General features: G+C 32.3%; 2 protein-coding genes and 1 non-coding gene across 3 annotated transcripts in view; all 3 read left to right on the forward strand.

Moving 5' to 3' along the window:
• Positions 1-328: 328 nt before the first annotated feature.
• On the forward strand, positions 329-4,897 carry LOC101492358 (BTB/POZ domain-containing protein At3g44820). Its single transcript, XM_004487485.4, has 4 exons — positions 329-559; positions 1,497-1,566; positions 2,637-3,848; positions 3,942-4,897. The coding sequence occupies exons 1-4, from the start codon at positions 510-512 to the stop codon at positions 4,509-4,511; spliced, it is 1,902 nt and encodes a 633-aa protein (XP_004487542.1). The 5' UTR covers positions 329-509; the 3' UTR covers positions 4,512-4,897.
• Positions 4,898-9,155: 4,258 nt separating this feature from the next.
• Positions 9,156-9,237, forward strand: TRNAS-GCU (transfer RNA serine (anticodon GCU)). Its single transcript has one exon. It is a non-coding gene; the product is annotated as a tRNA-Ser (tRNA).
• A 19-nt stretch (positions 9,238-9,256) lies between these two features.
• Positions 9,257-13,312, forward strand: part of LOC101492020 (protein RETICULATA-RELATED 1, chloroplastic) — a 5,050-nt gene continuing 994 nt past the window's right edge. Inside the window, exons 1-5 of the mRNA XM_004487484.4 lie at positions 9,257-9,849; positions 9,938-10,036; positions 11,034-11,254; positions 12,828-12,897; positions 13,087-13,166. Of these exons, the coding sequence (XP_004487541.1) occupies positions 9,409-9,849; positions 9,938-10,036; positions 11,034-11,254; positions 12,828-12,897; positions 13,087-13,166 (911 nt within the window). The 5' untranslated portion in view covers positions 9,257-9,408. The remainder of the gene's footprint in view (positions 9,850-9,937; positions 10,037-11,033; positions 11,255-12,827; positions 12,898-13,086; positions 13,167-13,312) is intronic.

Here is a 13,312-nt window from a genome sequence, read left to right on the forward strand (position 1 = left end):
TCAATAATAAAGTACTAAGTATTAAGTAATATCGTTTAATTTGCCGGGAATTTTAACATATCACAATTATTTTAAATATAGTTATTATATAAAAGTAAGAATGATGATGAGAGTAAAAACCGGTTTGGGTTAAGACAGTGGTCTCTTATATTTTACAATTTAATTAATTCTCGTTTGCTTTACTTTACCACGACCGTTTCTGCCGTCCTCATCACTATGTCATTTTCCGTTCCAAAACACTCTTTCTTTATTTCCTCTATTAATTATTTCTATTCTTTGTAGTATTGTACAACAACCACACTTTTTTGATTTATTTTTTCTTCGTATAAAGACACAACACACACTTTCCTTCACTCTCTTCTTCTTTCTTCTTATTATTCCTTTCTTCTTCCTTCCCTTCATTCATTCTCCCTTTTTTTAAATAAAAAATATATAATAATAATAATAATTTTAGAGGCAAAAATGATAGAGTAACAACACAAAAAAGATACTTATTTCCTTGCTTCAACATGGCTCCAGCTGGAAAGCTTTCTGGGTTTCGTCGTGAAGGTCATCACTGGTATAAACTTTCTCTTTTTAACTTCAATTCTTATTCTTCTTTTTTTTTCCATTTTTCTTTCACATGAATTATTTGCCTTCTGAGTTGCATTTTCTTTGATCATTGGTTTGAATTGGTTTTCCTGTGTTGTGGCACTTGTAAGTTGTAAGATAATATAACATGTTTTGTTCCACTGCATGCTCTTCGATTAAGCGTGTATTTGGTTGCAGTAACTAAAATTAATTTTGAATGAAATGATTTTGTAAAATTGATTTCAGTTAAAAAGTGAGTTGAATATAATGTCATTTATGTTTGGATATCTTCGTGTAAAAGTGAGTTGACAATTAATTTTTAGCCTAAAAATCACTTTGGTCTCAAAAGCTACAAATCCATCATGTTTGAACTTAGAAGCTACAAATTCTAGATTTAAGTTAGAATCAATTCTAGAGACTAAAAGAAGAGTCAAAATTGATTTTGACATGTTTAGATTTGTTTGAGTAGAATTTATTTTGTCTTTAGAATTAATTCTAACTTGACGCCCAAATTTGGAGATTTTGCCTTTATAATTGATTTTAGCCTCAAATTTGTTGTTTTAATTTACTTACATAAATATTTGAAAACATAAATAACTTTACATTTAACTCACTTTTTAAATCAATTTTACAAAATCAGCTTATTCAAAATGCAACCAATCATAAACTAAGTCTGTGTTTGGTTTCACTATGAGATTGGCTCGTGATTTTGCAAAAGCTACAAGCTACACTATGTAGTTTTTGCAAAATCACAACGGCTTACTATGATTTTGTCAATTCCACTGCGAAACCAAAAAGAGTAACTGAGTAGTCGGCTATAGAGGATCTATTTTGAAGTACAATTCATACATTCATCTCTTTTAAATTTTCTCTAGTTTTAAAAGAGATGTTTGATGTGATCTATTTTCCTTTTTTGTTTTTGATAGGTTCAGTGATGCTGGATTGCCAAGTGATATGAATGTGTCAATTGAGGGTGTCACTTTCCATCTTCACAAGGTATGCACTTTCATTTCATAATAATTGCTCCTTTTTTCCATTAATAAGCTACTATTGATTGTGAAGTAGTTGTTGGGACTTTTTTCCTTGTGTGGTTATTCTAGTTTATCCTATTAATTTTTGTTGTTTAGTTTTTAGTTTGATCAAAACCAATTAATGTTCTCTTGGTTTGTGACCTACCTGCTTTTACTGTTGGTTTGTTATATACAGTCAGTGTAAATAGTTTTTACATTGTCAATCAATCACAACCGTTGGATCATTAAAGATATTTGACTTTTACGGTAATTACCTCTAAAGTTATGTCCATGAGTGATTATAATGTGCTAACAGTGTAAACTTTTTATGACAGTGCATGAATATTCTACTCAAATTTTTTTACATTAGTGCAGTTTTGTAATTGCTAGTTATGAATTGTTTAGTTAGTGATGAAGCTAAAATAATTATCTGTTTTGCCAAAGGTTTCATCTTTGATTATAACCTCTGTTGCATCGACACTAAACGTGTTCTGGTGTCCAACACTGACACATTGATTACGTTCAATTAATTAAATTTCTCAAACTATTACTGGGTTTGATGTGTTAGTGTTGTGTCTGGTGTCCGTGTCTGTATCCGTGCTTCATAGCTTATAACTAAAAAGCTGCAATTTCAAATGCATTTAGTTCATTTGATCTTTTATTTTGGAAGTTACTACCTCTGTAACTCCTGATGCTTTTGTAGAAGAATTTTGTTCCCAACATTTACTACTGTTTGTCAGTAATGTTCAAAAGTAACAAAATTTATTGATTTTCTCGGTTTGTGTAAATAACCTTAAAACAATAACTAAATTTCTAAAAAAATTGGAGGTAGTGCTAGATAAGGTCTATCACTTGTCATAAACACTTGTTCCTTCCCTTTCTCAATTACTAGTAGTTTTCTAGGACCTCTCATTAGAATTAAAAGGAAAAAGTGAGTATTTTTAGCTATTGGACAAAGCTTTTGTATATGATTGTGGTACTTTTATGCCTTTGATGTGAAAAATTACTTGTAATGTTGCATTGGATTTTGAGTAATGATATGTCATGGAACTGCAGTTTCCTCTTGTTTCAAAATGTGGAAAAATTGCCCGTACCTATGAAGAATCCAAAAATACATATGACGAGACCCTGACAATGGTGCTGGAAGGATTTCCTGGGGGTCCTGACACTTTCTTGATTGTGGCCAAATTCTGTTATGGTTTTCGGCTGGAGATGACGGCAAAAAATGTAGTATTGGTCCACTCTGCTGCAGAATACCTTGAAATGACAGATGAATACGAAGAAGGTAACTTGTTGTCAAAATCAGAGAGCTTTTTCCATAAAAATATACTTCGTAACTGGAAAGATTGTATATTAGCTCTCCAAAGTTCCGAGCATGTTCTATCGAGGGCTGAAAATTTTCATTTAGTGGACAAGTGTTTAAACGCGCTATCTACGATGGCTTGCACAGACCCGAGTTTATTTGGATGGCCGATGATGATGTACGGGAGTTTTCAGAGCCCTGGTGGAAGCATTCTTTGGAATGGTATAAATACTGGTGCTAGAATTCGGAGCTCAGAATCCGAGTGGTGGTTTGAAGACATCTCGTATCTCAGCGTCGGCTTGTTTGAGAAGCTTATTAAGACAATGCAAGCGAGAGGTATGAGACCCGAAACAGTTGCAGGTGCCATAATGTATTATTCTAAAAAGCACTTGCCAGGTTTGGGTCGGTGGCAGGGTGGAAAAGGCGGAAAAACAAGAACGGTTGCGAGTTTTAGTTTGACGCCTGCTACAGTTGATCAGAGGGTTCTGTTGGAAAGCATTGAGAAACTTCTTCCTCAAAAGAAGGGGAAATCTTTTTGCCGTTTCTTACTCGGACTTCTTCGTGTAGCTTCGATATTGAATGTTGATCAAACTTGCACGGAATCTTTAGAGAAGAGAATAGGGATGCAATTGGAACTGGCAACTTTAGATAGTCTTCTCATTCCCGCTTACGCAGATTCCGATGCATTATACAACACAGACTGTATCGAACATATCGTCCATCATTTTATATCTACGGAATCAAATTTAACTGCGTTTTCTCCTTCGTCGCTTGACCTGCAAGCATCATCGTCATCATCCGAATCCTTAAAGAAAGTTGCGAGGTTGATAGATAGCTATATTGCAGAAATTGCGTCTGATGTTAATTTAAAACCAGGAAAGTTACGCGCTCTTGCACAGGCTCTTCCCGAGTCGTCGAGATCGTTGCACGATGGACTCTATAGGGCACTCGACATATATTTCAAGGTTTGATTGATTTTCCTGAACTACATTTTCACTCAATTTGCTTATTTGTGATCATGAATTGTTAGTTTGATGATTGTTTATGATACTTTGCAGGCTCATCCATGGCTCTCCGATAGCGAGAAGGAAGACTTATGCAACATTATTGACTACCAAAAACTCTCAATCCATGCATGCGCTCATGCATCCCAAAATGATAGGTTACCCCTTCGAGTTATTCTTCAAGTATTATTCTTTGAACAATTGCATTTGAGAACGGCATTAGCCGGATGTCTCAATACATTGGATGGCGAAAACGCTCCAGCAGCGACAGTGACTGCGTCTGCTCGAGGCGATACGGCTGGTGAAATTGTACAAAGAGACGGATGGGTGGCCGTCGTGCGCGAAAATCGGGTTTTGAAAGTGGATATGGATAGAATGAGTACTAGGGTAGGAGAACTTGAAGAAGAATTCGGTAAAATAAAACAGGAAATGAAAACCGTGACCAAATCTCACAGCTCGCGCGGTTCTCCTCGGTTACTCGCGAGGAAACTTGGATGCAAACTTGTTCCTCGATTTTCAGATGCTCAACCAGAGTCGCTTGATCGCTCGGTATCCACACCGAGACCGTCAGTTGATCGGGCACGCCGCTCCCATAAATCCAGACACACCGAAAGCTTTTCTTGACAATCAAGAAACCAAATTTCCTCTTTATTTTCATTTATTTATATATATACACATAGCATTGTTGCGTGGTTTAAATATTTTTTGTACGTGGGAAAGGGAAGGAAAATGTTTCTCGATCCATTATGGTTTTTTATTTAAGCATTTTACATATCAGAACATTTTCCATTTCTTTCCCTCAGCTTGTTGTAACTTGTACATTTTATATAGATCCATTCATTCTTCATTTTGAGATGTTGGCCGTACAAATTGTTATTTTAGACTTCAATTTTGAAGATCATTGTTGTCGCCAAAAGAAAGAATATTGAAGACGCGTTGAACGCTAAATGTAGTACCTTTGTAGAGATTTGAACTTGGATTTCTTATATCTTTGGAATTTTGAACTTGAATTTCTTATATCTTTGGAATTTAGCCATTTTCACTAAACTCAACCCCTTTATGAGAGAACTTCAATTTATTTGTTAGGGTATACAATTTGGTGTTATGATATCATTTAATTCTTGTATTTATTAAATTAAATTTTAGTTGTATTTATACTACAAATTAAACACTATGAATTAAACGTGTAAGTAAGCTTAACATAAATATTTAATCACGTTTTAAAAGGGTCGATTTTTTATTTATTATTTGAAGTAGCAAATTGTTAGTAACTAATCGTTAAAAATATTAGTGAAAGAGTTGAATCCACAATCCTTTATCTCTCTATCCTAATATTCCTCTTCTTAAACAACTAAACTCCTTTATCACTTTCTTTCGTTTAGGCAGTGGCCAACGCACACATGTCCCAGGAACGCAACCACTGCGTGCAATATGTGGGACATAAACTACTTTATCACTTTTGAAAAAATCAATACTAAAAAATCTGTAAATGTTCCTTAAGAATACTAGGAATTTGAGTTCGAAACGACCACTAGACTGTTTGAAAAATTAAATATTAAGATGATATAAAGGTTCACATTATTTCATCGTGAATACATAATTGTTAAATTGTGATACTATTGTGTGTACTTTTTTGGCACATATAAGTAAAGTAAGAAGATTCTTTTTTAATTTAAAGTTAGCTCAAAACAATGACTAAAAAATATTTTAAAGCATGCTTATGAATTATTTTCAATAGGAATTATAGAATTATTTTTCCATCTTTTGTATTAAGTTTGAGTTTGACAAGCAAGTGATTTTGTAACGATATTATTACCATTTTTCATTAATAATAATTTGTTGAATACGTTGTGAAATATGAATTAGGGATGGGAATAGACTAGGCCGTCCGTCAGGGGTCTATAGTTTGACCTACTTATAGTCTGGTCCTGCCTATTTAATATTAATGTTATGCTCAAACTATTTTTAAAGTCTATTTATTTAAATAGGTGATGCTCAGGCTTATAAAAAATACTATTAGGTCAAGTCGACCTATATATATTTTATTATTTATTAATGTTATTTTTTATTATTATTTATTAATAATATTATTTCCTATTTTAAAGTATATCAATTAGACAATCACTCATTAATCGTTCCATATTTAGTAGTCATTCCATATTCGATAGCGATTCTATATTCGGTAGTGGTTCCATATTTGGTAGCTGTTCAATTAATCAATCGTTTAGTAGTTGTTTCATATTTATTTGAGAGATAATAATGAGTGTGTTTGCTTTAGAAAAAAAAAACTATTCTTTGAAACTAAAAATCATTTTTTAAGGTTTAAATGGATGTTTGTTTTATATCTTTTAAAAATTATTTTGTTAGAAAAATCATTTTTTGTTTAATATATAAATATGTACATTGGTATTGGTATGTGGAGCATCGTGTACTACGGCTAGAGCATCATGTACTACGGCTAGAGCATCATGTAAATTAGTATGAATAGAGCATGTAACTTGATATGATTATGAATTCATTTTGTTATTTTTTCTTTGAAGGTTGTTGCAGTGCGTTAGTTATTATTTTATTAAATTTGATTATAATTTTATTAGTTTCCCTTTTATATAAATGCATAGTTTAGCATATTTAAAAAAATGTAAAATATAACATTTAAATATTTTCATGTGAATAAGACTTTTAAATAAACTTTTAAGTTAATCCTTAAAAAGAGCAGATCATACCAAATATAAAGTCTATGCTAGGTCATAGACCAGACTTAGAACTAAAAAATTAATCTTAAGCTAAACTCAAGCCTTTCAAAATTCTGACATATCATACTCTCACCCCTAATATCAATAAAGATGTATACTAACTAAAGATATATATATTTTTGTTAATGCATGAATTGTCTCGTAACAAAATCAACATGAAATTTTTTAAAATACGAGATGAATAATTGACTATAATAATTTAATACAGCATAAATCTTAAAAATATTCCCATTTCAACAATTCGCTTAAAATCTAGCACAAAATCAACAAATTTTAGTTGAAGAACACACCCAAAAACAATGAAGTAGAAGACCACAAACTTCTCTCTCATCTACGATGCACACCTCTAACCCATTCCAATAATGTCTATACAATTTTGGTGAAATAAAAAGAGACATCAATATTACATTCCATATATATCATTCAGTTTATTTATTTCATAAAAGAAGAAGAAGAAAGTATTGGAAAAATAGTAGGTTAGTAGATGATAACATACATAAATAAGATATAATATATAAAAATAATAGAGTTCAGCATTCAACATCGTCGCTTTGGCCGAGTGGTTAAGGCGTGTGCCTGCTAAGTTTTCTTTCGTTTAGGCAGTGGCCAACGCACACATGTCCCAGGAACGCAACCACTGCGTGCAATATGTGGGACATAAACTACTTTATCACTTTTGAAAAAATCAATACTAAAAAATCTGTAAATGTTCCTTAAGAATACTAGGAATTTGAGTTCGAAACGACCACTAGACTGTTTGAAAAATTAAATATTAAGATGATATAAAGGTTCACATTATTTCATCGTGAATACATAATTGTTAAATTGTGATACTATTGTGTGTACTTTTTTGGCACATATAAGTAAAGTAAGAAGATTCTTTTTTAATTTAAAGTTAGCTCAAAACAATGACTAAAAAATATTTTAAAGCATGCTTATGAATTATTTTCAATAGGAATTATAGAATTATTTTTCCATCTTTTGTATTAAGTTTGAGTTTGACAAGCAAGTGATTTTGTAACGATATTATTACCATTTTTCATTAATAATAATTTGTTGAATACGTTGTGAAATATGAATTAGGGATGGGAATAGACTAGGCCGTCCGTCAGGGGTCTATAGTTTGACCTACTTATAGTCTGGTCCTGCCTATTTAATATTAATGTTATGCTCAAACTATTTTTAAAGTCTATTTATTTAAATAGGTGATGCTCAGGCTTATAAAAAATACTATTAGGTCAAGTCGACCTATATATATTTTATTATTTATTAATGTTATTTTTTATTATTATTTATTAATAATATTATTTCCTATTTTAAAGTATATCAATTAGACAATCACTCATTAATCGTTCCATATTTAGTAGTCATTCCATATTCGATAGCGATTCTATATTCGGTAGTGGTTCCATATTTGGTAGCTGTTCAATTAATCAATCGTTTAGTAGTTGTTTCATATTTATTTGAGAGATAATAATGAGTGTGTTTGCTTTAGAAAAAAAAAACTATTCTTTGAAACTAAAAATCATTTTTTAAGGTTTAAATGGATGTTTGTTTTATATCTTTTAAAAATTATTTTGTTAGAAAAATCATTTTTTGTTTAATATATAAATATGTACATTGGTATTGGTATGTGGAGCATCGTGTACTACGGCTAGAGCATCATGTACTACGGCTAGAGCATCATGTAAATTAGTATGAATAGAGCATGTAACTTGATATGATTATGAATTCATTTTGTTATTTTTTCTTTGAAGGTTGTTGCAGTGCGTTAGTTATTATTTTATTAAATTTGATTATAATTTTATTAGTTTCCCTTTTATATAAATGCATAGTTTAGCATATTTAAAAAAATGTAAAATATAACATTTAAATATTTTCATGTGAATAAGACTTTTAAATAAACTTTTAAGTTAATCCTTAAAAAGAGCAGATCATACCAAATATAAAGTCTATGCTAGGTCATAGACCAGACTTAGAACTAAAAAATTAATCTTAAGCTAAACTCAAGCCTTTCAAAATTCTGACATATCATACTCTCACCCCTAATATCAATAAAGATGTATACTAACTAAAGATATATATATTTTTGTTAATGCATGAATTGTCTCGTAACAAAATCAACATGAAATTTTTTAAAATACGAGATGAATAATTGACTATAATAATTTAATACAGCATAAATCTTAAAAATATTCCCATTTCAACAATTCGCTTAAAATCTAGCACAAAATCAACAAATTTTAGTTGAAGAACACACCCAAAAACAATGAAGTAGAAGACCACAAACTTCTCTCTCATCTACGATGCACACCTCTAACCCATTCCAATAATGTCTATACAATTTTGGTGAAATAAAAAGAGACATCAATATTACATTCCATATATATCATTCAGTTTATTTATTTCATAAAAGAAGAAGAAGAAAGTATTGGAAAAATAGTAGGTTAGTAGATGATAACATACATAAATAAGATATAATATATAAAAATAATAGAGTTCAGCATTCAACATCGTCGCTTTGGCCGAGTGGTTAAGGCGTGTGCCTGCTAAGTACATGGGGTTTCCCCGCGAGAGTTCGAATCTCTCAGGCGACGATTTAAAATATTTTTTCATTATTATTTTTTATTTGTTTCCAACACTTTTGGAAGTTCTTGTTGTTTCCTTAATTATTTATTTCGTTCGAAAACTACTTTCACTTTGTCTTTTGCAAACTCCTCGTACTCGTTCTCACAAAACAAACGTTGTGGCGGCACTACAACAACAACATGCGACTTTCTTCTTCACTCAGTTTCACCATTGCCAACAACTCAATCACATGTACTACAACAACAAACCAACAACCTCAATCAAACAATAACAATACTTTTCCCTCATTTTCCATCACTCTCAATCATTCCCTTCACAAACCCCACTTGTTCAGAATCCACTGTATCAAACCAGACCCAATTACCCCTTTAGAATACCCTAAATCCGATCACGGTGGAAATGACGGCGGCGATTTTAACGGAGGAGACAACGGCGGTGATGGAAACGGAGAAGAAGGTGACGGGGAAGGAGATGAAGAGTTTGGACCTTTGTTGAATTTTGAAGCTGTGATGAAAGAAGCTGAAGCGCGTGGTGTTACATTGCCTTCAGATATGGAAGAAGCTGCGAGAATCACTGGCATTAGAGAAATGTTTCTTCTTCGTTACTTAGAATTATTACAAGTGGGTTTTCTCAAAGTTTCAATTTTTTTTTGTTTTTTTTTCAAAGTCAAGTTTTTTTTTATTCATTTATTTTGCTCTTTTTTTTTAGGGTTCTGCATGGCCATTGGCTTTTCTGATGAAGAATTGTTCAATGCTGAGAAATAGAATGTTAGCTGACCCTTCTTTTCTCTTTAAAGTTGGAACTGAGGTTGGTTTTGTTTCTGTCTAAACTGTTGCATTAGTAGTAGTATCACAATTAGGGTTATGGTTATGAATCTTATGATATTAACTTAATTGTGTGCTTTTTAGCATTTTGCTGGATTTGAATTAGTGTGATTTTGAATGGAATTTGTTTTCTAAATGTTAATTGGGTTTATATTTAGTTTGGAGACAATTGATTTAGTGTATGGTTGGTTGCACGGTGAGTTTTCCATGTTTACTCAAAATCAAGGAAAATCTTGCACGTTCATTAGAAGCTTGGCTTTGTAGCTTCTGTGAAATAGCGGCAGAAGCATGGTTGGGCACGAGTTTGGAGCCTTTTACGCCAAACCAAACACGTGCTTTTTAGCTTGATGTTAACTTGATTGTGTGCTTTTTTGCTGGTTTAGAATTAGTAAGTTTGGATGAGTGATTATTTTGAGGAAATTGATTTATATTTAATGTATGTTTGGTTAAGCTTTTGTGCAATTCAAATCATGTTCAAAGGCAATTTTGACCGTGATTTTACAAAAGTTAAAAATAGTAGCTTCCACTTTGACGTGCTTTCAACATCTGATCCACCACTAAAACAAACTGTCTTTTATGGTCTGTTTGTTTTCATGTCCAAAAAGTATCAAATGCACGTCAATTCTATAGCCACATTGCGTAGCTTCTAAGGAATCACGGCACAAATGTATTGGGACACGAGAAATTGGGTATTGAACTCAGTTCCAAACATTTACTTGGATGTTTTTACTCTGAAAACAAGTTTGATGTAAAGGTTACTTTAAATTTTTTCACTCAACGCAAAAGCTTTTTATCACTTATAGACAACGAAATTCAGAGGCAAAATCAATTTTAACCAACAACAACCACACACGTGTATTTTTATGTTAAGATCACGTTTGACCGAGACAAAATCAATTTTGATGATATTCAACTTGAAATCAAATACACACTTAGATGTGGTTAACCAAATTGGTTTTCCTTGATTTGGCACATTGCAGATTGTTATAGATTCTTGTTGTGCAACTTTTGCGGAGGTTCGGCAAAGAGGCAAGGATTTCTGGGCTGAATTTGAGTTGTATGCTGCTGATCTTCTTGTTGGAGTGGTTGTTGACATTGCTCTAGTGGGTCTGTTGGCACCCTATGCACGAATTGGCAAGCCTTCTTTGTCAAAGGGTTTACTTGGACGCATTCAACATGTTTGTGCTGCTCTTCCTAGCAGGTTAGTGTCTGCATTTACGCTTGATGATTAAGGATGATGTCATTTCTTTATCATTTCTGTTGCAATTTTTTTACATTCCTTCCTTCCCTTTTGATAAAATAAACACATGATCTCATATATACATTGTCGATATCTTCTTTCTTTTTTGACTAAACTTAAAAGGTGTGATTGTGAAGATGGGGTAATATTCTTATCTCTTAAGGCTTTATTTGGTAGTTTGGAGGAGAGGGGAGCGCTTTCAGGGAGGCGGAGCAGAGGAAAACAATAGAGAAAATTTTCACCTTTTTTTAGAATGTTTTTGTAGAGAATGATAAATGAATGTTTATGATCAATATATTTTTGATATTAAGAGTTTTATCACAACATAGATTGGATTTGAAGAATTTATCAAAGCCCCCAAAATTCTCCTCAATGCAATTGTTGAGTTCCCCAAATTATAGAGATTTTGTATTATGATGAAAAGTAAACCGTCAAAGCTCCTCCGTCCAAAAGCCCTCCGTTCTTTCCACTTTATCCTTCCTTTTTTTAAAGCCTTCTCTTCCCCTCCTAAGCTCCCAAACACACCCTAAGTCTAAGAGAAAATGGGACATGCACTGTCAGTAGAAAAACAGTTTTACACTGATGTTCAATAAGAATCTATCACCAACTTTTGTAACTACATTTTAAAATTAGTGGTATGACACATTAACATGGTAAAATGGATGGCTCCTATGGGATATCAGTGTAAAATTCATTTACACTATCAATGTGTATCTATTAAACTCTAAGTCTCTACCACACCACATGGAGCCTGTTAAATACGATGAGTATTGAGAGACATGTTGAATAACCCGTATGTTTCAACTACACAACGAAAGTTCTTTATATAGACTATGAGTATTAAACAAACATAATGACAGGAATACTAACGGATCGGAATACTTACAGGCCATCTAATCTAATTATTTACATTCTAATATAATATTTTAACAGAGCCATTAGAGCTTGTTTCAATTGATACTTCTGGTTTGTTGATTGAATAGTTTGGAGTGAACAGTGTCAAGTTTTGTAAGAGACAGCTAGTTGGTGAATTCAATTCAGAGTGAATAGTTTAGTGATATCAACAATATCTAGCGTGCATAATTTGTAAATTTGCTGCATCTAGACTGAATATTATTTTGGTCTATGTTACCGGAATAATTTATTTATATTTGGTGCATGGAATCAATTATTATGTGAAATTGTATATGGAAGCCGTTGTTAAACAAAAATTAGGGTTTAGGGCAAGCAGAGTTGTTAAACCACTATAGCGGCTATATAGTGCTTTAACATAGCAGAATTTGAACAACTGGCTATTGTTCCACAATATGCTATTTAGTACAAAATATCAAATAGTGGCGTAATAGCACTGTTGCATTGCATAGTGATCCAGCAGAAGAACAAACTACTATTTTCCGTGATTGACAACACTGAGGGCAAGTCTTCAATTGAACTTGGAATAGTTTCTCTTACCCTTCATTTGTGCTTAGCAAAACTTTTGGTTGACCCAATATTATTATTATCAATGTGATACTAAATTATAACTTGAATGCAGTGTTTTTGAAGCTCAAAGACCAGGATGCAAATTCACTGTGATGCAGCGTGTTGCCACGTTCTTCTACAAGGTTCCATGTGTTCTAAAACTTAAAGTGATATACTCATGAAAAATTCATCAATACTATAATCAAACTTTGATTGCATCTGATAGAATGCTTCCATTTGTTTTGGTATTGGTCATGGACCATGGTGCCATCTTTGTTTGACTCTTTACTTTAATTGGACACTCCTATGAATACCTGACATCTTGTGTTCAGGGTGCATTGTATGGATCTGTTGGATTTGGATGTGGGATTGTTGGTCAAGGAATTGCAAATATGATTATGAATGCCAAGAGGTATATTTATCGATTATTTCTATGGTTGACTGGATTATTTTATCATCAGTTCTTGAACTTTCATGCTAGATAAAATTATAATATATATATATATATATATATATATATATATATATATATATATATATATATATATATATATATAT

The sequence above is a fragment of the Cicer arietinum genome, chromosome 1 (assembly GCF_000331145.2).
Source record: "Cicer arietinum cultivar CDC Frontier isolate Library 1 chromosome 1, Cicar.CDCFrontier_v2.0, whole genome shotgun sequence".
NCBI classification, from domain to species: Eukaryota; Viridiplantae; Streptophyta; class Magnoliopsida; order Fabales; family Fabaceae; genus Cicer; species Cicer arietinum.